Source organism: Ricinus communis, chromosome 5, assembly GCF_019578655.1.
Source record: "Ricinus communis isolate WT05 ecotype wild-type chromosome 5, ASM1957865v1, whole genome shotgun sequence".
Lineage (NCBI taxonomy): Eukaryota > Viridiplantae > Streptophyta > Magnoliopsida > Malpighiales > Euphorbiaceae > Ricinus > Ricinus communis.
This window is the reverse complement of record NC_063260.1, coordinates 28,936,587-28,962,769: the sequence shown is the minus strand read 5'-3', so window position 1 is coordinate 28,962,769 and position 26,183 is coordinate 28,936,587. Positions and strand designations below refer to the sequence as shown.

Genomic DNA, 26,183 nt, shown 5'->3' with positions numbered 1-26,183 from the left:
TTTTCTAAATTTCATTATATCTGTTATTTTTTCAAATAAAGAAATTTTATTATTTATCACTTTTATATATCCAATACAATATTAAATTTTTTTATATTTTATTTTTATCTTAGAATACATGTGATAAATTTTAAAATAATTATAGAAGTGTAAATTAGTCTAAAATTAATTATATTATATATTTTCTTAATGTAAGTGAATTCTAATAAAATGAAATATAAAAATAATGTTTGACAATTAAGCCAAAAGAAATACTAAAAGTTGAGGGTACAAATTGTAATGAGTACAAAAAGTCATAATTGAGTTTAAATTCTGAAGAGTGAAAATAAAAGTTTTAAGAATTTTGAACTTAAAATCAGGAATGTGAGTCCATGGAAATCAAAAGAAAATGGATTTTGTATTTATTGATTTCACCTTTTTTGTTTGAATTTTTAAGTTAAAAGGTTTTGTATCAAAATCTGTTACTAAATAGCAAATCATTTAATTCTTTGTTTCTTTTGTGACAGGAAATATCTTCTTGATTAAGGAAATGTGTTATGTGACCAACCAAGTTCAAAATTCAAGTCACGAGATAGTCCCTGCAAATTCAAAACATCAAACAGAAAACAAACAACATTTCCACAGCGTGGCGTACTCTCTCTCTCTCTCTCTCTCTCTCACAGTCACAGTTCATGTACACAGAGATTCACAGTCACAACCAATAACAACTTCTTCTTCTTCTTCTTCCCTTGTCCAAAATAATTAAAAAAAAAAAAAAAGGAAAGCGAAAATAGCTCTACTACTCCTAATAATCACTTTCTTTGCATGCCTTCTTCTTAGCCTCTCTACTTTCCGTTCAAATTCAAAATTACTTCCTAGAGAAGATTTCACTCCAATGGCCGCCATGGAGAGCTTGATCGGCCTTGTCAACAGAATACAGAGGGCTTGCACCGTCCTCGGTGACTATGGTGCCGATACTGCTTCTTTGCCTACTCTTTGGGAGTCGCTTCCCTCTGTTGCCGTCGTTGGCGGCCAGGTTCTCTATCTGCATTTCTTTATTTTCGCTACGTTACATCTTTCTATTTTTATTCTTTATATATCATGTATTTCTTGGCCATGGGCATGTGGTTTATCTTTATGCGTTTTTTTCTTGGTTTTCAAACTGTGTCGCATTTCAGAGTTCTGGAAAGTCATCGGTTCTGGAGAGCATTGTTGGTCGAGATTTTCTTCCTAGAGGATCAGGTTACTGAACTTTTAGAGCTGTTATTTGCTCGTTTTCTTTATTCTGTTAGTCTTGTCAACCGAACTCAAGCTTTATCCTCTGTTCTTGTTATGTCTAGAAAACAGAGAAAACAAAAATGTAATTTATAATTTTCTTATTTTCTAAAAAGTTAAAAATCGTTTTCTTTTTTCTTTAAAGTTCTGTTGGAAAGTGAAACTAGCTTTATGATGTTAAATTAAGTATGATCTTTGTGAAACATAATTCAGGAATTGTGACAAGGCGGCCTTTAGTGTTGCAACTGCACAAGACAGCAATAGGGATACAGGAGTATGCAGAGTTTCTTCACTTGCCAAATAAAAGAATTGCAGATTTCTGTATGTTCTCTTTTCTTCTTATTTTTCTTTTTGTGTAAATGTAGAAAATATTCATTTAGAAAATCAAATTAGCATCCATTGATTCAATCTCTTACTTGTTACATACTAACACTCAAAAGAGAATATGTCAAAAACAAGTTTTAGAAGCGAGAGTTTGAAATTACACATTTTTAACTAGATATTTTAAATTTATTCTAAAATGAATAATATTCCACAAAGTTCAAGTCCCTTTATCTCAAATGTTTAATTATATCGTTCTCAAGATTTTTAAACCAGAACAGGGAATAGGAAGTATGATTGTGTGTTGGGTCACAGCTCCAATTTCTAACATAGCTTCTATTATTTTTCTTTAAAAAAGATTGTCCTTTTAGCTTCTAAACTTACTTTCTTCATTTTTGTTCAATCTTTCTATAAATCAAACACAGTAAGAAAAAATTACACTTGGTAATATTAAATTTGCTTCACAGGAAAAAAGAATAGCAAGGTAATAATAATGAGTGTTTGATTTTCCTTTTAGTACCTCTTGTGCTTCCCCCCTTAATTGAACCATTTTAGAAGCTTACTTGAAAGTGGCTTTTTTTGGAGATTGAGATAGCATAATTGTTTTAGTTTTTATGCATTCACAATAACGGTCATTTCTTATGCAGCCCTGGTTCGAAAGGAAATGCAAGATGAAACTGATAAAATGACTGGCAAGTCAAAACAGATTTCTTCCGTTCCTATTCATCTCAGTATCTACTCTCCACATGGTAAAAGAAGCCACTTGTACTCTGGGCATCATATTCTGTATAGTGCACATTCATTTTGGCAGTATCATGATAGAATCATAACTTCATTCTTTTCCTCTCTTTCCTCTTCTTTTTTGCAGTTGTCAATTTGACATTGATAGATTTGCCTGGTCTAACCAAGGTTGCTGTCGGTATACTCACCTAACCTTGCCCATAAATTATTATACTCTGTCTCCTCCATATTCATGGATGTACTATCATCGTTAGTTTCCTTTATGCTTGTTAAATTTGTAACTTGTAGATTTTGTTTTACAGAGGGACAGCCAGAGAGCATTGTTAAGGACATTGAAAATATGGTTCGTTCATATGTTGAAAAGGTACTGGAAATCTAATTTTTCAATTAGTACATAGATAAAGAAGTTGCTACATGGGAATGCGATACATGTTTATGTATTTAAGAAAAATCCTTTTCTGTCGCAGTCCATTTAATACTTCCTTTTTAACAAATAACTGCTCTTCAATTTGTATGTAGACTCCCACATGTAGGCCCCATGGCAAGCAAAACTTTTGATGCATGAGTACTGAAACCTATTTGTTATGCTAAGGAGAGAATTCCTGGGTACAAGAGCTTCAGTTTTCTTTGGAATTAATTTTTATATAATTACTGGTTGGTATTCCAAATATGAATTAATGAGGTCTTGCCTCCACTTCAAGTGGCAGCTCTTTTTCTTCTTCTCTTTGTAATCCGTTTGATTGGCTGTGTTTACCAAATAATCCTCTTTGACCAAGAAGGTGTGATCATCAGTAACTTGTTTCAATTTCAAAGAAATATGGTTGCAAATTGGACTCAAACTTTCTTTTATTTTATCCCTAGTTCTAGTGGTGATGGTGTGGCTGGTTAGCATGAGCAGCTTTGGATGTGAATGTTCCTCTACAGAGGAGAGGCAGAAGGCAAAATGTTGGGACGATTGCAATTTGCTAGAGTTTTGCACATTCTTTGACAAAATGCAAACGTTTTTCAGTCTCTTCTGTTAATATATTATTACTGAATGCAGCCAAATTGCCTTATTCTGGCCATAACTCCAGCCAATCAAGATATTGCAACATCTGATGCTATCAAACTCTCCAGAGAAGTTGATCCGGCAGGTGTTACTTTATCCAGTTTTATTCGAAGCTTAATTCAACAAATTATGCGTTAATTTTTAGTGTTCTTCATAAGTTTAGATGTTTCTTAATTCTTTCCAGGTGAAAGAACCTTTGGTGTGTTGACAAAGCTTGACTTGATGGATAAGGGAACAAATGCTTTGGATGTAAGACTTCTCAAAAAATTTTAGTTGAATTGTAGATGATGTCTCATTTAGATGGATATGTTCTGTGATTTCAACTGGAATCCAACAACCCCTGATATTAATAATTTTCTGCATGTTAGATATAGTCTATAAACTCTCTTTCTCTTTTGTTCTTTGCTTTTACTTTAGATTCTTGAAGGAAGGGCTTATCCACTTCAACGCCCTTGGGTTGGAATTGTGAACCGCTCTCAAGCTGATATCAATAAGAATGTAGACATGATAGCTGCCAGGCGAAAGGAACGCGAGTTCTTTGCCTCTAGTCCTGATTACAGGCACCTTGCTGGCAGAATGGGTGCAGAATATCTTGCAAAACTTCTATCCAAGGTGACTTTTCTTTATGTCTGCAAGACTGACGATGTCTTATTTTTCAATTTAGAGACAGTAACTGATGAGTAACATCACACCTCTAATCGGGCCATAACAGTTTTCCCACTTTTTTCCTCAGTAGTTCTATATTTAGTTTTTCTTCATCACTAATTATTAATTGTATGGTTTTCAGCATTTGGAGTCTGTAATCAAATCGCGCATATCAGGCATCACATCTTTAGTTAACAGAAGCATTGATGAACTTGAAGCGGAGTTGGACCACCTAGGTAGACCTGTTGCTATTGATGCTGGGGTAGGAGCTTATGCATACTGATTATAATTGACAGTGCAATCACAAGTTGGGTTAAGAGATCAACTGAATCCTTTCTCTGCGTGTATGTATCAGGCACAGTTGTACACTGTCTTGGAGTTATGTCGTGCTTTTGACCGGGTATTCAAGGAGCATTTGGATGGAGGGTACTGCATCAGACCTTTCTTTCTTTCTTCATCTTTTGGGGTAGAAAAACTGTCTTAACCAGAAAATAGATGTGCCTAATTCCGATTTTGTACCAGCTTTATGCATAATTGAAATGCATTGGTACTGATTAATTGACGATAACTGTTTTGACAGCTGTTTTACCTTCTTTGTTCTGAGCATGATTTGATGATTAAGAAAGTCTATAATAGCCTGTTAGTTTCCTGCTGCTTTCCTGTGTTACATCTTAGGCGACCTGGCGGAGATCGAATTTATGGAGTTTTCAATCACCAGCTCCCTTCTGCCTTGAGGAAACTTCCATTTGACCGACATTTATCTCCGCAAAATATAAGAAAAGTGGTCTCAGAAGCAGATGGGTATCAACCTCATTTGATTGCACCTGAGCAAGGATATAGACGCCTTATTGATGGTGCTATTAGTTATTTCAAAGCACCAGCTGAAAATTCTGTAGATGCTGTAAGCACTCTCTTTAATTTTTTTTATCTCATTTGTATTGAGGTTTTCTTTGGCAGGTTTTTGATGTTATTAAACAGGTCATGATGCTCAGCAAACTGGTTTGCTTTTTTGGTCTTAAGATGTCTATTACCTAAAGATGGATTGGTTCTTTACCTGAGTCATATTATATAAGAAAGGAATTTTCTATGTTTAAAAAAATTAAATTTCTATCCAAGGAATGTTTTAAAGTTTGAATTAAGTTAAATTTCTATTCCTCTTAAGCAGAGAGCGGAAGTATGAGATGTGATTATATGAAACAAAGGTAGTAATCCAAAATTTAGCGTCTTATTCTGTCATAATGATCAGCTTATTAATATGGGCATTGCAGAGAATTCAAGTTTAAGGTTTTGAACTTTATGAGGTCATATTGTTAATTCCTTTTTGCAGGTTCACTTCATTTTGAAAGAACTTGTGAGGAGGTCAGTTGGAGAAACACAGGTTTGGGATTTGGAATCCTACTAGTGTTTTCAGTAAAAATGTTCCTGTAACAGGAGAAGGAAGTAATTTAATATTATGAAATTGGACAGGAGTTGAAGCGTTTTCCAACTCTTCAAGCTGAAATAGCAATTGCTGCCAGTGACGCACTGGAGAGGTTCCGTGAAGACAGTAGGAAGACTACTTTGAGGCTGGTGGACATGGAATCCTCATACCTGACTGTGGATTTCTTCAGGAAAATACCCATGGAGATGGAGAAGGTTGGAAACCCAATTGCCAACAATGCAGATCGGTACACAGAAGGCCATTTTCGCAGAATAGGATCCAACGTTTCCTCTTATGTTGGAATGGTGTCTGAGGCCCTCAGGATTTCTATTCCTAAGGCTGTGGTTCATTGTCAAGTCAGGGAGGCCAAGCGGTCTTTGCTGGATCACTTCTACACCCAAATAGGCAGAAAAGAGGTAAAGGAAAAGAAAAAAAAAAAAGGAGAAGAAAAAACTCTGCAAAGCCGTGAGCCCTTAGAAGAAGATAATTTGCAAATGGATCTTTTGCTAATTATTTTCTGTCTGTGTTGCAGGCCAAGCAACTTGCACAATTGTTAGATGAAGATCCTGCCCTGATGGAAAGAAGGCAGGAATGTGCCAAGAGACTCGAGCTATACAAGTCAGCTAGAGATGAGATTGATTCGGTCTCATGGGCTAGATGAGATTAATGAGGAACAGCTGTTACACTTGGTAACAAACAGATATTTTAGAAAAAGATATTATTTGGCAGGCTTTCTCAGCTACAGCCATTCTTCTTTTCTTCCCCTCTCCTACTCGGATCAAATTTGTCAATTTAGTTTCTCGGTCACATTGGATTGTAAGTTTTCAGCTGCCATTTTTGTTGGTTGTTCAGTTGTTCATTGTAGATTCCTCTTGCAATCCATCTACACATAGGTAAAGAATTTGACGAAGAAATAAGCAGGTAAATTGGCGAGACCAAAGAAAAAGAAAAAAGGGTGTTGGAATCTTCGTGGCTAAGTGGGAAAAACTATGAAGCCATGAAATCTTCTACTTCCATTTTTACCCAAAATTTGTGCCTCTGTTTAATTCTTTGGTTTCACCTCCTGGAACAGGCGCTTATCATACGATACACCAGCCATAGTTATGAATAAAGCAATGGCTCACTGACGAGTAATTGGAGTTTTAAAAGTTCACAACTACTTCAGGATTTGTCCCTTTCACTGTTCTAAAATAGCAATTTCACTGGTTTTTTTAAAATTTTTTATGTAAATTTTCATAATTAGATGAACGACAAAATTAACTAAAGTCGACAGACTAATTCAGTTGCAATGTAAAAATGCTAAACCACTTTAGTTGTCATGATGCAGTGATATAATTATAAGTTAAGCAGCTAAATCTGAAGAAGAGGCTGCTCTGAACAGCAAGATAAAATTGGTGGATAGACTTACTTTAAGACTTATTTAAGTAGCAGCTTTTCCGGCATATTGCTTTTTATCAAATTCTTCCAGAGCTGCCCACAACTTTGGATCATTATAGTCCTTTATAAGAAAGGCAGGTTTTGCTTCCTCGAGTAAAATGTTCAGGATTTCCAGTAGTTAATCCAACAACAGGTAAACCAGCTGCAACTCCAGCTTTTATACCTGAAACAGAATCCTACCCAGGAAACGAAGAAAAGGAACACAATAGGTTTCTTTAAGACCCCATACTCCACTTCTGAATGTACAGTGTATGAAAGAAAGTTATACCTCGAACACAAAGGTATGATCCTTCGACACCTTGAGGGCTTCAAGAGCCTTCATGTAGGGATCTGGATGTGGTTTGGGATGTTCACAGTCACTACCTATGATGAGAGCATTAAAGAAATCTGTGAGCCGGAGGATTGATATGATAAGTTCAGCATTAGCTCTTGGAGCATTAGTAACTGCAGCTCGTTTCAGGCCATGATCTTCTACCCATTTCGTCACTTTATACAGGCCATCTACAGCCTTCAGCTTATCTGCGGCTAGCCTGTTTTTTTTTTTTTTTTTTTTTTTTTTTTTTCAGATTGGAAAACAAGTTTCCAGGTAGATAAGACTGTAAAAGCAAGATATAAGTAGTAGAAATTCCCGGCATATGATTCGACGGCCAGCTGAAGAAAAGGCATCTTTGGCAACTATTTTTTGAAGTTCTGCATCAGCTTCATCGATTGATGTTGTTCAAAGATCTATGAACAAGAGAGATCCCTAAATATCGATTTGAAAAAAGAGATGCTCCTTTCTTTAGAATAGAATCCCTATTAGCTCTGAAGCAGGTTTTTTTCCAACCAATGCCAGATATGATTCAATAGGAACGCTCAAGCCCTTTTACCCCGTTTGGTTGGATAGGTACCCCCAGCAGTTGCCTAAGGAGCGCGCTGAGTTAAATAGGCAAGTGGAAGAGCTTCTAGCGAAAGGTTTTGTTCGACAAAGCCTTAGACCTTGTGCTGTATCTGCCCTATTGACACCTATTTCTTTTCTTTTCGTTCTTGTTCTGCTGCCCAGAAAACGGCCTGGTAAAAGACTCCACTCCAACGGGAACTTCCACTCAAACTGGATCTCCAAGCGCCTTAGAAAGAGAGGGCTTAGTTAGAAAGGCTTTAGGAAGGGAAGACTCCTAGTTCCAGTTAGTTCATACTACCCGCTCTCGCTTGATCGCTCGCTATCTGGCTGAAAAAGGCATTGATGAATATCGGGCGTGGTTCATCGTCCGTGCCGTCTCCGGCAGGAGTCAGAAGGCCCTGGAAATGAAGCTAGTTTTTATTGAATACCAAACGGGGTAGAAGGGCTTGAGCGTTCCTATTGAATCATATCTGGCATTTAAAATGATTTCCTTATGTCATGGTGGTGCAATGGCATTTACCTCCGAAACACAGCTTCTTTATCAGCAAGAAATTTCATGCCTCCTTGAATGTCATTTGGGAAGAGGACCAAGGCCATATTTTCATTGTGCTTTCCAGAAAGCTTTTCAGCAAAGAACTTTTCAGTAATGGGAACCCGTCATTGAAATTTATCTATCAGAAGAATAAAAAGCATTCTTTAGTATCTTTAGTAGTTGGTCTAAAACTTCTTGTTCGTGATGTTTCTGTAAGTTAGAAAGTAGCTGCTGCTACTCTTCAAAAGCTTAAGGCTGAAAATAGAAGCTTGAACTACAACCATTATCAAGTCTTCTTTGATTGAATCCAAAAGCCAAGAAAGAGAAGCCAAATATGGAGTGACTTGGTTAGTGTTATTACTTGTGGTTCGAGTCTCACTGTCTACCGTCCAATCCAATGTTGATGGGAGTTTTATCATATTTATAGTGTAATCCACAAAAAGAAAACTGAAGGAAAAGGGGATTACCACTTGAAGCATTTCCCGGAAGGTATAGTAGTGAAGGGGATCAGAATCACAGAGAGTTCCATCAACGTCAAATAATACAGCTTCCAGAGGCACGAGTCCTGAAAGAGAACATTCACTGCACCCAGAATTTTCTTTTTTATGATTTTCCAAGTTTTGGTTTTTCAAGTTGAGAAAAAGAAAGAAAAGAAAAGACCAATTACCTAAATTATATTATTCACATTTACTTAACCCAGTTTCTTCTGCTCAACAGAAAAGTTTTAAATTTCATCAAATAAATAGTCTTTACATTTTATGGAAAAAGAAATTAGAAAATAGAGGGGAAAAAAATGCAATTTTATCATTATTAGTCATCTGTTTATACAAAACATTTCATAAAAATTTCTCAATGACATATACCTGAATACTAGTCATGCTAATTACTAAAGCAATGATAGGTAACATAAGCTGACAATTAGACGATTGTATTGAAAAGCTACTGTTGATAAATGCAGGTACAGCAATGGATGCAACAATCTGTAAACATCAGCTAAACAATTAAGCGGCCAGAGTAGAAAAATAGAATAAACAGTTAAAAGGGCATAGGATTTACAGAAAATAACTCAATTCATATATAGAACAATTGACATTGAAAGTGATCTTATGAAGTAACTGATAAAAATAAGAAAGGAAGGAGAGGACCTTCCAACTGAGCTTTCCCCTGAAGAAACCATCTTTTACTTTTGTCAAATATTGCTCTGCTATTTGTTAACACAGTGGTGGATATTACTATCAGTGTCAGAAAGAGAACACAACAAAGGATCAACTAAACCATAAATAAAAGATGCCATGCTGGCTCCAATTTCTAAGCCTGAAGCCTTTTCTTTCTTTATCTTTTTCTTTCCTTTTCTTTTAAAAAGAAATTATTATATTATACTTACCTACCCAGACATTATATACCACTATATATTCTATAATACACCCCAATAAGGAGTGTTTCTTTTTCAATTTACAAATTAAAAGAATATATAAAGTTAAAATTTAATTCAAATTAAAATATAGATCGACCATTAAATTAAATTTATGATTATAATAATATGATAAAAATACATACCAACCATTCCACATTAAGCATAGGATATAGTGATTATTTTTATTTGTTATAATATTAATTCTGCATGTGGACATGCTGCAAAGTTGAGTTTGTTTAATTCGTGTTTTAATATTTCTTTTTTTTAATAATTAGAAAGTTGAATTTAATTAAGAGTTCCATAGATTTTTATAGGCTTTTTTGAATGAATTATTTTTAAAAAGTTTTTAAATTTTTAATAACTCTTACAGAGTTTATGACTTAATGAATGTCTTTCACAGATTTTATTTAAAAATAATTTTATAGACATTGATAGACTTTTTTTAATTTTTATAGAATATTATTTAATTATTTAGAATTTTTTATTTTTATTATTTTCTTCATTCTCTTCCGCTTACTTTAAACATTATTCAACATAATATTATATGCAAAATAACAGACTTTATTTTATTATTGTATTAAATTTATACTAGTTTTAATTTTTTTTTATATCACAACATGAAAACAATTTTCTTTATCAAGAGAATAATTTTTTAAAATAAAATTATCATATTACAGTTTGTCTTCAATTAAACCACTAAATTCATGTCATACTCGTTATATTTTATTTATTACTTATTTGATAAATACTTAAACCAATAATAATTAGACTTACTAAATTATTTGATAAATGTCTAAACTGACAATTATGCTTACCAACAGAAAAAATTATCCAAATAACATTCTTAATAAAATCTAGAAATCTATATATGGTAGGGTTGTTTGCTTAAAATAATTTATTAAGTATTTCATTTTAAATTCATATTTTTATGAGGCTCCTTTTAAAATTAAATTAGAGATTTTTAATTAATTTTTTGTATGTGTTAGTACAAAAAAATATTATTAGTAAATAATTTTTAATTTCTAAAGTTTTATAATTTCTTATATATTTTAAGATGGAGAATATAATAAAGAGACATCAAGACGATAATACAGAAAAATTTAAAAAAAGAAATATGAGTTTAAAAAGAAAAAGTCTATTGAAATCTGAATGAGAAGTGAAAGAAAAATCTTAAAAGTTTTATTTATAATAAGTCATATAAAAATCAATGATTTTTTTTTAAATCCTAGCTTATATTTGAAAAAATACTTCCTAAGTTTTAAACACTTTTTAAAAAATTTTAAAAGTGTATATTGTATTTATTATTGAATATACTCTGACTTTTAAATTCCATCAAAGTTTTTAAAAATATTAATTGAATATATTCTTTTTAATTTTTTAATAAAAAATAAAATTAAAAATTAAAAAAATGAGACATTATAACTTTGAAACACGTGAAAGTCCATAACAGTAGGATTTTAGCTACATTGTTACTATCATTAATTAGTTGAATTTTGGACTAAAATACTATCTTAAATTTTAATTTGAGATATTAAATTCTATAAACTGAGAAATATTAAACTCCCTAAACTTAAATTTTAGTAATATAAAACTCCCCACATTAAGGGACCAAAGAATTAATTTAAAAAAGAAAATTCCATGTCATTTAAATAGAACACGTATAGCTGACCTCTCCACTTTCCATATCTCTCTTCTTCCTCTTTTCCTTGTTACATTTTATTAGCGCCTTCCGGACTTAAAAATAAAAACAAAAATTACCTGGAATGAAAGGGGTGATTATACTTTTATATACTCATATAATAAGCCGAAAAAATTCTGTATTACATGTTCAAGGCTCAATCTAATCTAAGTAATCCATCAATGTCCACAGGATTAATTTGAAATCATCCTTGACTTGCAATTTCTATAATATCAAATCTTGGAATGACTTTATTCCTTAAGAGGTTGCAGATGCTCTTCTGCAACCATATTATTCAGGCAATGTAATCAGTGAAGTTGCCAAGTAACTTAATCAAGGAGCAGCTACTCCAGCACCTTCCTTTCTATCAACCTCTTCTAGAGCTGCCCACAGTTTTGGATCTTCATAATCCTTTATAAGAAATGTGGGCTTTGCTTCCATCAGTACATCCTCAGGATTTCTGGTACTTAGACCAACCACCGGCATACCAGCTGCCACTCCAGCTTTTATCCCAGAAACAGAATCCTGCCAAGAAAATAGAAATTGAAAACACATATCATACATCAGAAAAAGCCAGGGCAGGTTAAGCAAGACAGGCTGAGTTGAGGCAGACCTCGAATATGAAGGTGTGATCCTTTGACACTTTCAGTACTTCAAGAGCCTTCAGATAGGGTTCCGGATGTGGTTTAGCATGTACGCATTCATCTCCAATGATGACTGCATCGAAGAAATCTGCAAGCCCAAGTTTTGAAATCATGAGCTCTGCATTAGGTCTTGGAGCATTAGTAACTGCAGCCCGCTTCAATCCACGGTCTTCGATCCATTTCTTCAATTTATATAATCCATTAATAGCTGTCAGTTGTTCAGAGGCCAACCTGTTTTTCCCACAAAACAAAGTTTACATGGCTGAACATAGCAAATATAGTTTTTGCAGTGAAGAGGAACTGAAATTTTACTTCCGAAACATGGCTTCCTTATCAACCGTGAACTTTAGCCCTCGTTGAAAATCATCAGGAAAGAGGCGCAAAGCAATTTCATCATTATGTTTGCCAGCTATATTCTGGATAAAGAATTCCTCTGTGATTGGAACACCACCATTGAAATTTATCTGTTAGATCACATTCCCAAAACGACTGTTAGAATATTATACATCATTAACTTCACCATCTAAAGTGACAGATCTACCAGTTAAACAACACAAGTAAGATTTGATTTGTCACATTCACTATTCTGAGAAAAGAATCTGTTCTCCTACATATTCTCACCAAGTGATGAAAACATAAGTTGGGGTGAACAGGTCGGAAACCATCTTACATGTAATCCTACTTCTAACTAATAGCAAAGGAAGAAAACAAATATGAAAGAAAGCACTACCTCTTGAAGCATTTCACGAAAGGCATAATGGTGGAGGGGATCTGAATCGCATAGAGTTCCATCAACGTCAAATAATACTGCCTGTAGTGGAGCAAGTCTGGAAAGAGAACTTTTACTGCATCCAGAAATTGAAGATAGTAACATTAAGTACACAATGCATACTCACTGAACTAATAGTTGGTTTCATCACACTAAAACCCTATTCTGATTAAAATCTCACTATAGCCCCCAAATACATGAATTCCAAAAGAAATGCACAAATGATTCCTAGAGCTGTTTCGGTCCAGTAGAAGGTTCAAGTTTGCTTAGACAAATGGAACACAATTGCTTGCAGCAACCCAACTTCTGCTGCCATTCCCAAACTAAACCTGATAATTGTCTAAGTAAATTACCAGTATTCATTTCCGGATGGGTTAAGGTGGAAAACCACCTAGTATCATAAGAAAAAGAAATTGGGTTGCTATACTTAAATGAAAGTAGTGTTTTCTCTATACTTTTCCACTAATACACTGGAATGTAAGATGGATTTCAACATACCATTACAATCACATAAGTAATTCCTCTATTTTACAAACACAAAATAGGTGATTATGCACCGCAACCAATCAAGCACGGATGGGAAATGAAAACTATTCACCCCCCACGAGGTTTGTGAATAAGTGGTTAATAACCAAGGAATATCGTCTTTCTGCTAAACATGGTGTATTGAACTCATAATTCATTAGATACTTTTTATGAATGTCAACTAAGTATCGTAAACAAATTGCTCCTGGCTCTTCAATCACTTGATAACTAGAGTCATTCTTTGATAAATGATCACTAAGAATAGAATTTGATCAATCCTTTTTCCTGTCGTTAAGGTGGAGAACTGAATCAAGAATTCTCTTTCTTTAATAAATGACATGTTTATCCTGTCAATAAAAAGGAGAAGAAAACTTTGCAATGCAGGAAAATACTTCGTATATTACCTGCAGTTCAGGCAATTTTACAGAACATGATAAAGTAACAGCTTAAGTTCAGAACTTGATGAGATCAATTTTGCCTATGTTTCTACAACTGAATTAGGAAATATACTAAATGAAACAAGAATTTTATAAAAATACAATCAAACTGATCCAACTAAAAGGTGATATCTTCAACAATATATCAATCAGGTCGGAAAAGAAAATGAAAAACACATATGTTCAAGGTTTGACAAAGAGCAGAACAACCAGAAGATAAAAATATCAATAAAAGGGTGTCAGAAAAACAGTTCAAGATTTAACAAAGAACAAAACAACCAGAGCATAAAAATATCAAGAAAAGGGTGTCAGAGAATCACAAAACAAGATTATGTGACTCGATAAACAAAAAGATTGTTAAACTCATTGAATTGAAGTGACATTGCAGGGAAGGTATATAGACCCAATATTAAACAAGTAAAGAAAAGAAAAACCCGCATCGCATCTGAACTCGAATGAAACAAAAGATCAATCATGAAGATAAAAAGAAAAGATATGAATCATAAAACTCACGTATCGGCAGAGTTTTCACCAGATGAAACTGTCATGCTTTTGATTTGTAATGCAAATACCAAAACTGCTTTCTTTTTCTTTGTTCTTTTGGCTATGAAATGTTTTGATTCTTATTTAAGACCCAAAAATAAATGAATGGCTGATGTATCAGAAGAAAGAAGGGAACGAGAGAGAATCTAACAGAGAATAAAAAAACAGAGAGGAGAAAGATTCGAGTTGGTCACTTGGGCAATGCATCCCTCAGTTTTCGGACACGTGACAAAAAGTGGAAAAGAGCGAAACCGACGTTTCTTCCATTGTCTTCATGAAAATTTATTTTTATTTTCTATTCCATTTCTCATTATTTCTTTTTTCTATTTGTAAAACTAGACTTTAAAATTCAAATGAAGTTCTTTAAGATCTTTTCTTTTTCTTTTCTTATATTTAATACTTTCTAACGTGACATAAATACCAAATTAAATTACCAATCCAAAAATAGCATTGTCTTGTATTTTTATAATAATTTTATAAAATCTCAAATTTGATTTTTTTTTTGTCTAAATTTACTAATCTTATATAATTTGTGGATCATTATATTGAATACTCCAATAAATTACAAATATTAAATAAAATTAATTTGGACAAAAAGTTAGATAACTTCTGAATTTGTAATTCAAGGCCAAAAAAATTTAATTTCAACAATTTTAATAAATAGATTTATAGTTTGTATTTAAAAATTAAATAAAACTAATGAGATTGATAGCAACGGTATTAATGATAATTTCATAAAATGGACAGTGATAATGCTATAAAGATAATAATTATTAATTTTAATTTTTTTAGTAAAATATATAATATTTTTAAAAAATTAAAATTAAATTTTATTATAAATATTAGAAATCTATATTTGTTCAAATTTTATTTTATATAACTAACTTAAATAATTAATATGATAAACATAATTTTTAAAAATTTGAGTTTATTTGATGTCTAAATATAAATTAATTACCTATTTATTAAAATAATTAAAATTAATTTTTTTATCCATAAACTACAAGTTCATAAGGCATTTAATTCTTTATCTAAATTAATTGTTATAAAAAAATATCTTAAAAAATCTATATCTTTAATCTTTTTTACGGTTTATATTTTAAAATTTGATTTTATTAAAATATAGTTATTTACATTTTTTAGATAGAATCTTAAAAATCCTACAAAAGAAAGTAATAAAATTATTATAAATAGAAAAAAAAAGTACCATTCTAAAGTACTAATTTTTAATATTTATTTACTGATTGGAAAGGTTGTATTATATTATATTATATCATATTGGAAATTAAACAATCTCTTAATATTTTAATTCAGTAATTATAATTTTTGTATTCACTAATAATTTCATTTTAAATCATGCGAATATAATAAGAAAGTTGGAAGTTATATATTTATCATTATTTTAAATTATCACACTATTTTTTATTTAAATTTATTACGTTTATAAAAAGTAATTGTTGATGAGTTATTATTATAATTTAATTTTATTAGGTTATTAATGTATAAATGAACTTATACTATGTCTCATTGAAATTTATTAATTGTGATTTTTGCATTGAGTTTTGAAATATATATTTTCAATTTTAATTCTTAAAAATTATTTTTGTAAAAAAATAGGTGAATATATTTTAAAACAAGCATAGAAAAATTATTAAACTAATATATTAAATTAAAAAATTTCAAAGTTATTTTTTAAATATCCAATCGTAGTCTCAAAAATACATAAAAGAAAAAATAAAATAAAAATAATAAAATTTAAAAAATTATTTTAGTATTATAAAATACATTCACAAGCTAATATAAATTCATTTAGAAACTCTATTTATTTTACTAAAATTTAGTTTAACAATAATTAATTTTATATAAATTTAAATATGTAAGATTCTCTAACTTCATTCTATTTAAAGAATATAAATTAAATCTATAAATAAATTTTAATCATATATAATATTAAAAAAAATTGGTAAGCATGAGAAAGGTTTGTTGTTTTATGGACTAAGAACAGAAAATGCAATAATTTGTACATTTTCCTCTGAATAGTTTGGTGGAAATTTGGGGGGGCGGAAATGAAGAATCCTGCAGTTGCCAGCGCCATTGCCATTTGATTTGGGCTTCCGTTACTTTTACCACACGTTTGTGCATTAAATCAACCTGCCCAGCAATGCCACATCCCCTTCATATTACTATTACTTGATTTTCATTTAACAAATAATTTACTTACATTAACTAAATAGCTTTTATCGTAATTTTAATAATATAAAACAGGATAAAGGGTTTCTGCCAAATTAGATTTATCTAATGTTTTATTGATAATTTATGTAAAATTGATTATAATTAAATTAATTTAAATAAAAATTATAAAATTTTTGAATTAGTAAAAATATACTATTTTCGAAATTTTTTTATTCATATATTTTCTTTTTATCAAACATACTAACAACATATCTAAAAGATTAAAAAAATATTTTTTAATTTTATATTATTATAAAGTCAGTTTTTATATATACATATAAATATTTTTTTATTTTTTTTTATTTTTTAAAATATAAATATATCTAAAAGATACTGAAAACTTATTTATTTTAATTTTTATTATTATAAATTTTCTTTTCAGAATTTTTTTTAGGATAAAATACTAAAAGTATATCCAAAAAAATATTTATTTTAAATTCAATTTTTATTTTATATCTTTTTATTTTTTCAGAATTTTATCAGAAAAATGTTAAAAATATATTTATAAGATATCAAAAATTTATTAATTTATATTATTATGAATTTTCTTTCAAAATTTTATCTAAAAAAATATTAAGAGTGTATCTATAAAATACTGAAAAGATATTATTTTAGCTTGTATTATTATAAAATCTCCAAATAATATAGATGTATCTTATATATTTATGTTTGGTATTTGTGAATTGAATGATTTTATATGTTTTTTTATAGCAACTAGTGTGTTTTGATGATACCAAAATGTGTTTCAAAAAATACATTAAATACAATTTAAAGTATAAGAAGATATAATTAAAATAAGTCATTTAACGGTAATAAAAATATACTAAAAGAAAATAGATAAAATATAAAAAAAATATACTATAATGCAGTTAAAAAAATATATAAATACAATTCTTAAAAAAAATCATAAAATAGATTCTTTTCAAAATCTAAGTATGAAAATAAAAATTCAGCTCCACTTTTCCGTACTTTTATAAATAAATAAAAAAACCCTAAAATAAATAGTGAGACCATCATCAATAATGTTAGATAAAGAAAAGAAAAGATAACAATAGAAGAAAACAATGAAGGTTCATGGAAGATACATATAAATGAAGAATTTAAAAAGCTTCAGCAGTATTATACAGTAAAGGGGATGATGTTTGAGTTGCACTTTTTGATGCCAAGTATATCTTTAGCGGTCACTGCACACTAATTCTGCAACATGCCCAATCATGAGAAGGGCACTGCAATACATAATCCTTGTAAGTGGGTCCATACTCCTGAAAATGGTTTCCATTGTCATGGCTGATGTGTTTCCATTCATAGACTCCAAGCCCATGCTTAGTCTACATTGGCGTGCCGGACTCCAGCATGTCAATATTTATGTCCAGTCAGCTTGCTGAACAGGGTTCCAAGTTATGGGGTGGTTTTGGCAGAGGACAACTTGAATTTTAAGTAATTTTTGAGGGGCTAAGAGATGGTTTTGATATTGGCAATACTGTATATATTATGCTATCGGAAACTTGTAATTCAACTGCATTTGTTATTTCTTGAATATTGCCTCCTAATCCTTCCACCAAATTCTTTTCAGTTATAGCACTAGTAAAACTGTTTATTCAGTATAGAACACATGGATGTTTCCTTTTTACGCCCTCCAGATGGAGCCTAGCTGCAAAATTCAGAGGCCAAATTCAACTATTTTCCTACTAATGTCAAACTAAAATTAGATTATTATTGATGACCTATAAATTAATTCATGAATTTTTAAATAAGTTAACTTACGAACCCGTTTTAAATTCAATAAAAAGATAGCTCACGAGCTAGCTCATGAGTTCATAAATGAGCCAAATTTCAAGCTCATTAACGAGCTAGTAAACGAGTTAATTCGCGAGCTGAACAAACCGAGTATTAAGCTCGAGCTTGACTCGTTTGCTAAATGAATCGAATTCTTATCGAGTCAAACTTCAAATAGTTTGTGGACGGCTCGACTTACTTGTATTCCCCCGCTCCAAACCCAAGAAATCAAATTAAGCTCCTGTGATAATTGGTAGCTAGTGGAAATATCAAGAGATGCCTAACCTAAGAGCTACTTGGTTGGTGCAAACTCACCTAATTGTCGCTCTAATTTTACTTTTTCTCTCAAAGCCAAGTTGTTTGAAAGATATCCAATCTTTAGATTCCTTAGCTGAAACTAGTCTATTTCTTAATCACACAACATGGTCCAACAGCATCCGAATACATTCCACTTTTAATGCGCATCTCTGTAATGCTTTTGACAAGGACATTGGAGAAACCTGAAGAAAGTATGGGAGTAAAAGCAGAATAAACCAAGAATATTAAGAAAAGAAAGAGCCTTTGTTGAAAATAATACTTTTCAATTTGATTCAAGTATTACCATATATAATCCAGATTAACTAAAGACTTTTTGTTAATAGTAGGAAATCAAAGTGCAGTAGAATAGAATTTGAGAGATCATAACTACTAATTAAGCAGTTCTCATTTTTCTAAAACAAGTAATTCTAAAGGTGGCTCAAAAACAATCAGGATAGGACTATCTCCACTCAGCGAAAATAATATTTATCAGAAATGTCAAACTTGGCAAGGCTTTGCCAAATTAACTAAATAAGCTGGATGTTTTATTTTTCTATAAATAGTACAAGCCTCATTCCCTTCTTGCACTACCTCCCCATCTTCTTTAATTAACATCATCTTAGCTCTCTTTGCATCATACGATGGCTCCCTCTCTTTGGTCCCTTCTGCTCCTTTTGGCAACTCTTCTCTTTATGCAGACTCTGGCAGAGGCTGCAACATGTAGTGACTGTTTCAGTCAGTCACGAGCTGCTCACTACCCAAATTCTGATGACCAAGGAACAGTCTGTAAGAATCAGAAACTTCTTTTTCTTTTAAAAAAAAAAGAAAAGGTGTTAGGATTTGAACACCCTAAAAATTTTACACTGCTAAGCATGCACTTGAGCACTGAACAATTGACCCAATGGTTGCACTAGGAAGCTTTAGTATAAGGAACAAACATAGAAGATATCAGTGACAGTGATCTGATAGTAATAATGCATTTTCTTGATAATATTTTGTGTCTGAATTGCAGCTGGTGCGTGTGGATTTGGTTCATTTGGAGCAACAGTAAATGGTGGGGATGTCTCAGCTGCATCTAATCTCTACCGTGATGGTGTCGGATGTGGTGCTTGCTATCAGGTATATCAATTAACACGTTATAACATGTCAAGACAGCCTGTTTCATGTAAGCACTTGCTATAAATGGTTTTTCTACTCTGCCAGGTGAGATGCACCGATAGTTACTATTGCACAGACAAAGGAGTAAACGTTGTTATAACTGACAGTGGCTCCAGTCATGACACAGACTTTATTCTCAGCAGACAAGCCTTTGGTCGGATGGCTCAAACGGCAGACGCTGCTGCTTCTCTATTATCCCTTGGAGTAATTGATATTGAATACAGGCGGTGAGACTCGAGGCCTGATATACTTTTAATTGATATGGATTCTGTTGCAGAAAGCTATATGAACCTGCTCCAAGAAACTAAATGAAGGCACAATAATAATTACTAACCAACCACTAATTCAAAAGATTTTTTTCTCTCCATGCAGTATTTCATGTAGCTATCCGAACAAAAATGTGACAGTCAAAATTGATGAGAGCAGCAACTACCCTCATTATTTGGCTTTTGTCTTGTGGTATCAACAAGGAAAGAGGGATATTACTGCTGTGCAGCTGTGTGAGGTAATATGCACTATCAGAAATATATATATATTATATAAAGATTGGTACAGAATGATAAAAGTAGCCTTTAACGAACCAATGCCATTTCATCTTATTTTAAAAAGAAAACTTGCAACAGATCATGACTCTTTTGACCATTTTAACCAACATGTTGGACATTATAAAATGTTAGCCAGAGCACTAGAACTGTTATATGACATAAAAGAACCTTTATCATGTGTTGCAGACTCAAAACTTTGTGTGCAAGCTCTTGGATCGGAGTTATGGTGCAGTATGGACGACCACATCTCCCCCAAGTGGACCATTGTCGCTGAGGATGCTGTTCAGTGGTGATGATGGGGAAGAGACATGGGTTGTTCCTGTCAACGATATACCCAATGACTGGAAAGCTGGAGAAACTTATGATACAGGAGTCCAAGTGAACGTATAATCATCATATTTATCTCTTGCTATTTCAAGATGTTTCATTTTATTTATCTCTGTATATGCTTTCTCCGTCTCAGGATGGGGACAAAGTTTAATAGCAAAAGTTCATGAAGGAGTGATGATTTCAATTTTGACCTGTACAAGTAATGCTAAAAGACTTCCATCTCTCTTACTTTTTCCCTAAACTTTAAGCAGAATATGTCTGCCTAAATGTCAACTTCAGAAATACTTGACAATTCAGCATCCTTTAGTGGATAACCAAGGACTTGGGAACAAAATATTTTTGAAAATTTATAACATTGTGACACGTATTGATCACACTTGGCAATGCCAAGGTCTTGGCACTATAAAATATTGAAGAGACAAAAGAAAACCCTATTTGTTTTCATAAATGTGACAGTAACAGCTGAACTTTCACAACTTTCCTGTTCTACCTACTCAAGAATTATAAAACTGATACCAGTTTTAAATATGCAAAATCAATAGTAGAAATACAAAGATGATGCGAGCACAAACTTACAGATAGATATTATATCTAAAACTCAAAAAGTTTTGTGTCATCCTATCCAAGTAGCTATGAAAAAGTTGGTGGGTTCTTGAACAAATTGTGAACATCCACGGCAATGTATCTGTCAAATTACAGAGCTTCCTGCACAAGTACTAACTAGCAAGACAGGCCAAGTAAAGGGGGACTGGAAGATAGTAAAACAGTGAAGTATATTGGTTGGCAAGTCCAGACACTGCAGTTCCAACAGAAGCTCCTTTCATGCAGTTTTATCTGCTGGTTAGCAATTCAGAGGTAGTTATAAAAGCAAAATTGTTTAATTGGGGGGCGGTCCGTTGTTTTTAGCTGGAGGGCGGTCCATGATATTACTTGTGTCTTATGTGGTCATGATACTGAGGATATCCCCCATCTGTTTTCTAATTGCAGATAAGGTGCCGTCTGCCTGTGCCACTCAAAGAAATGCTCTGCCAGGGCATTGAGAAATTCAGGTAAAAGCCACCCCCAATCCTGATGAGATCTTCCGTAGTTTTAGGAATGGTATTGTTATGACTGCGAGATAAGGATCGTGTCACGGGGCAATTGAACGGAAAATCTTGTATGGCTTTTCCTTTGTTCTTATTCCTCGTTCGACCTATTCTCTTGGAACTCGTTTGAGACAGAGAGTTGCTGATCTCTAAAGTTTGGGTAAAGTTCTGCTTGTCTCCCTTTTATTTCTTACATCCTTTAAATAGGACTGGCTTGTTACATAGAAGTAGGAAAGCTATAATTTAGTCTTATGAAAACTTCCTAATTATAAGTTCTTCTAATCTAGGAAACCTTTATAATTGACTCTTATAGAAACTTCCCATTTAGAGTAGGATTCTAATATCCTAGATGTCAATTACCATCCTTGGCAGCCTTTGACATGCGTAACAGGTATGATGTTGCGTTTTTGTACTCACGAAAGCAGAAGCAGAGATTGAAGTTTTAGTTCTTGGAACTTGTAATTACTTGTAAAGAAGAACTGATGGTCTGTCCTGATTCTTTGTCTTGTTTGCCTAAATGGAAAATGGGAATAATGCAATTTGGTTTAATCTGACAAAAAACAAAAATCTGGTATAAAACATGTAGCTCATTTTGAGATTAAGATTTGAAAGAACATGAAGTTGAAGTCACATGCCACGCCCATTCTTCGTTTCAGTGGGTTTATCATAAACTAAAACTTCAATTGAAAACCCTATTCCAAAAAATTACAACTGCATGTACCAACCTTTATCATGTCCACAAAAATTCCGCACACCACCTTTGATTCCAAAACCTTCCTATAATTTACCATCTTCTCTTGCAATCCTTTTGAATGCAAACAGCTACAAGTTGATTCATTTTCTGCACCAGCTTAATTTCTTGCAGCAGATACATGTTTTGACAACGACATTTAGGGCTCATAAACTTTGAATAGTAGCTCCCTAAGTTTCTTGGTCACAGTCTTCCAACTCTGAATATAAATGGGTTTTCTGAAAAAAATAAAAATCTCTCAAGCATAATTAAGGCTTCAAATAAAGTAGATTCTGCCTTAAAAATGCATAACTTCTTCTGATTGTTCCATCATCCAACCTGGCTAAGCAGATTAACCATGCACTTGTTCGATGTTGTATCTTCTTAACATTAGATGAAAGCAACACCAACGCTTCAAATCATTTCTGCATGTACATGAAATCGACAGCATATTTGTCTTTTAAGCCTTTGAATATGCAAGATTATTTCCTTCCGTTACTTCACCTGGAGAATACATCAATACAAGTAGGGACCACAGATCACTAATGGTTTCCAGGTCATGGCTGATGTGTTCAAATAATGGACTCCCTTTGTGGCAGTCTTTGTCGGCAAGCTGTTTGCCTGTCTGCTTGAGCCTGTCAATAAAATGTCCAGCCACCTTTTGGTGAAATTCCTGAGCTTGAGAAGCAAGCAAAATAACAGAATGCATGAATAAAACTGAGGGCATGTATAAATGGATTTTGAAAGAATGAACAGATGAATTGACTTCTATAACATTGTATTATTATATCGTTGGCATAACTTTGAATATTGGCTTCTATAAGATAGCACTGCATCCACCTATGTTTTCAAGCAATTTTGTCAAATGCTGGAGTCCCCCTCAATGGACCTCAATAAAGTTTGTTATTTGTTAAACTTTCCTGAAAATCCAACACGACCCTTTCAGTTTTCCTTACACCTTCTGAGTCTGACTAGAAGAAATCAAAAGGTCATGTGATAAAAAACTAGTGAGAACATCAAAAGATGCCTAACCCCAAGGGCTCTTTAGTGCAAAATCACCTAACTGAAGCCAAGTTGTTTTAATCTATTCAATCTTTGCTTTAAATATTCAGCCTACATACAATTAATCTCTCTCTCTGGCATGCAATTTCACATTCTATTCATATATCTACAGTGATTTTGATAAGGACATTAAACAAAAACTGAAGAAAACTATGAGTTAAAGCATAATAAGCCACTATCAGAAACACCTGAATAGAGGGAAGGAAAAAGGAGGGGAATATTTCTACAAAGTAAATACTAAACAGTTCACGCCAAATCTGCATTTACTAATGACTTTTGTTAGTATCAAAGACTTTAACAAGGAAAGTAAGCTGCAGTAGGATTTGAAAATTATAAAGCGTTTTTTCTAAAACGAGTAAATATTCCAAGTCTAAGAAGGTAGCTTGAGAACAATCATAACAGAACCCATTCCGTTAAAAAAATAATATTTACCAGAATTTCAAACTTGGAAAGGTTTACCAAACTAAAGAAGCTGAACTATTTGCTTTGCTATAAATACTGCAAACCTCATTCATTTCATGCACTGCCAAACTCACCTTCTTTCCTTTCATTCTCTTTGCTCCGAATATCAAATAATGGCTCCCTCTCTTCGGCCTCTCTTGCTTCTTTTTGCAACTTTGCTCTTTCTGCAGACTTTAGCAGAGGCTGCAACATGTAGTGACTGTTTCACTCATTCTCAAGCGGCCTACTATCCAAATTCTGATGAACAAGGAACAGACAGTAAGAAGTTTTAGTAGAAAGAAAAAGAGATGTGCTTTGATAGTTTATCTAGTGCAAAGCATGTGGACTTACAATCTTTTTACATGAATTTTTAGGAGGTGCTTGTGGATTTGGTTCATTTGGAGCAACAATAAATGGTGGAGATGTATCAGCTGCATCGAACCTCTACCGTGATGGTGTAGGATGTGGCTCCTGCTATCAGGTATCAAAGCATCGCAGTCTTGTGTCGGAGTGAAAAGGCGCCTGGCTAATGTGTTATCAGTAATCTTACAAGCTAAATACAAGCTATACATAATGATATTTTTTTTTCTGCTTATCACCAGGTGAGGTGCATCAACAGTAATTATTGCACAGACAAAGGAGTAGTTATTACAATTACTGACCAAGGCTCTAGTGGTAACGCTGACTTTATTCTCAGCAGACGAGCCTTTGGTCGGATGGCTCAAACAACAGATGCAGCTGCATCACTCTTATCACTTGGAGTAGTTGATGTTGAATATAGACGGTGAGAAGTCAGTATGCATAGTATATATATATATATATAAATAGCATGGCATTATGCACATCAGGGTCCAATTTGGTGTAGCAGTAAGCTATGCTACATAATCTAAAAATGCAAAAGATAAAGCTATAGGAGAAAGCTCAAATATAGAGATTACTATTCCATAGTTCTGCATATTAAGAAACATAAGTATAATTCTGTATTCTGCGAGTAAGGTTTATCAAGTAATTCCATGCACTAATTCAATTCTTTTGTTGCCTCATCTTTGCAGTGTTTCATGCAGCTATCCTAACAAGAATATAACAATAAAAATTGATGAGAATAGCAACTATCCTTATTACTTGGCTTTCGTCATCTGGTTTCAACAAGGGAAGCAGGATATTACTGCTGTGCAGCTATGCGAGGTATTATTATACAATTTCTGTAACATAAATTTGATTAGTCACAGGAAAACTGTACGTAATAATAATGATAATAATAACATAAAGTGTTGTTAACATATATAACTAATTGTTATATGCAGACTCAAAATTTTGTCTGCAAGCTTTTGGACCGGAGTTATGGAGCAGTGTGGACAACTACATCTCCCCCAAGCGGACCATTGTCACTGAGGATGCTATTCAGTGGTGAGGATGGAGATGAGACATGGGTTGTTCCTGTCAACAACATACCCCAAGATTGGAAAGCTGGAGAAACATATGATACAGGGGTACAAGTGAATGTATAGTCATATGATGGACCAAGTCAGATTTTTTACAATACAAACAAGTCCCTATAAATTCTTATGTGTAGTTCCTCAATATGTTTATCTTATTTTTATTGTTTATGGGGGGATAGGGTTTAATAAGAAAAGTTCATGAATGTAATCATTTCAATGTTGACAAGAATAATTCCAATATCTTTAACAAAATTTGAGTCTGTACATCATTTATTTCCTCCCTATATTTAAAAGAATGTCTATTTACTTGTCAACATCACTGACCACAGCGGGAAAGGAGCGTACTTGGCTGTAGGAGAATGAGAGTTTTCTTCTTTCTTTTGTTCATTTTCGGTACTCTCACTCTTTACTTTTTCAAAAATTCTTAGATAAACAGGTTCAGTAAAAATAAACCACATCACTTGAAGGTAATTAATTTTAAATATCTTCTCTAATATATATGTATAACATCATAAAATTAAATGGTTTATTTTTATTGAATGTGTAGAGATGATATGATAAAAGAAAATTATGTAAGAATTTCTCCTAATTTTCTCACAATTACTTTTGTTCAAGCAGACCCTTTTCAAAGCATGAGAAAGAGTCCTTGTCAACTACTAATATCTACCTAACAACACATAGATCCATACTTCAATTCCTTTGAAATAAGGATTTCCTTTCTTTTTTACTAAAACAGATTTTGGCAATACCATATCTTTGCAAAATCTCATATATTTTCAACTTTGTTTCTTTAGATAACC

General features: G+C 32.7%; 4 protein-coding genes, 1 long non-coding RNA gene and 1 pseudogene across 9 annotated transcripts; 3 read left to right on the top strand and 3 right to left on the bottom strand.

Annotated features, from left to right (window-relative positions):
- Positions 1-472: 472 nt before the first annotated feature.
- Positions 473-6,293, top strand: LOC8263705 (phragmoplastin DRP1E). 2 transcript variants are annotated; one of them, XM_015725129.3, is made up of 15 exons: positions 473-1,015; positions 1,158-1,221; positions 1,468-1,575; positions 2,223-2,324; positions 2,444-2,494; positions 2,619-2,680; positions 3,359-3,449; positions 3,549-3,613; positions 3,782-3,976; positions 4,152-4,271; positions 4,365-4,475; positions 4,590-4,910; positions 5,337-5,387; positions 5,477-5,845; positions 5,962-6,293. In XM_015725129.3, the coding sequence occupies exons 1-15, from the start codon at positions 875-877 to the stop codon at positions 6,088-6,090; spliced, it is 1,980 nt and encodes a 659-aa protein (XP_015580615.2). In that variant the 5' UTR covers positions 473-874; the 3' UTR covers positions 6,091-6,293. The 2 variants fall into 2 exon arrangements, with proteins under 2 accessions (XP_015580615.2, XP_002528783.2); XM_002528737.4 differs by having other exon boundaries at positions 477-1,015; positions 4,365-4,435; positions 4,685-4,910.
- Positions 6,294-6,685: 392 nt separating this feature from the next.
- Positions 6,686-9,602, bottom strand: LOC8263704 (annotated as a pseudogene).
- Positions 9,603-11,451: 1,849 nt separating this feature from the next.
- Positions 11,452-14,476, bottom strand: LOC8263703 (haloacid dehalogenase-like hydrolase domain-containing protein Sgpp). Its single transcript, XM_015725109.2, has 5 exons — positions 14,259-14,476; positions 12,745-12,859; positions 12,327-12,478; positions 11,984-12,245; positions 11,452-11,895 (listed from the first exon to the last, which is right to left on the bottom strand). Exons 1-5 carry the CDS (start codon positions 14,291-14,293, stop codon positions 11,704-11,706), a joined length of 756 nt encoding a protein of 251 aa, XP_015580595.1. The 5' UTR covers positions 14,294-14,476; the 3' UTR covers positions 11,452-11,703.
- A 4,684-nt stretch (positions 14,477-19,160) lies between these two features.
- On the top strand, positions 19,161-20,810 carry LOC8263702 (expansin-like B1). The gene is made up of 5 exons (XM_002528734.4): positions 19,161-19,379; positions 19,606-19,712; positions 19,797-19,978; positions 20,124-20,256; positions 20,483-20,810. The coding sequence occupies exons 1-5, from the start codon at positions 19,235-19,237 to the stop codon at positions 20,684-20,686; spliced, it is 771 nt and encodes a 256-aa protein (XP_002528780.1). The 5' UTR covers positions 19,161-19,234; the 3' UTR covers positions 20,687-20,810.
- Positions 20,811-22,280: 1,470 nt separating this feature from the next.
- LOC125370120 lies at positions 22,281-24,740 on the bottom strand. 4 transcript variants are annotated; one of them, XR_007215989.1, is made up of 4 exons: positions 24,607-24,740; positions 24,296-24,466; positions 24,040-24,202; positions 22,281-23,114 (listed from the first exon to the last, which is right to left on the bottom strand). It is a non-coding gene; the product is annotated as an uncharacterized LOC125370120 (long non-coding RNA). The 4 variants fall into 4 exon arrangements; XR_007215990.1 differs by having other exon boundaries at positions 22,281-23,076; XR_007215991.1 differs by having other exon boundaries at positions 24,296-24,443; positions 24,607-24,731.
- LOC8263701 (expansin-like B1) lies at positions 24,013-25,635 on the top strand. The gene is made up of 5 exons (XM_002528733.4): positions 24,013-24,223; positions 24,319-24,425; positions 24,547-24,728; positions 24,997-25,129; positions 25,249-25,635. Exons 1-5 carry the CDS (start codon positions 24,022-24,024, stop codon positions 25,450-25,452), a joined length of 828 nt encoding a protein of 275 aa, XP_002528779.2. The 5' UTR covers positions 24,013-24,021; the 3' UTR covers positions 25,453-25,635.
- Positions 25,636-26,183: the final 548 nt, after the last annotated feature.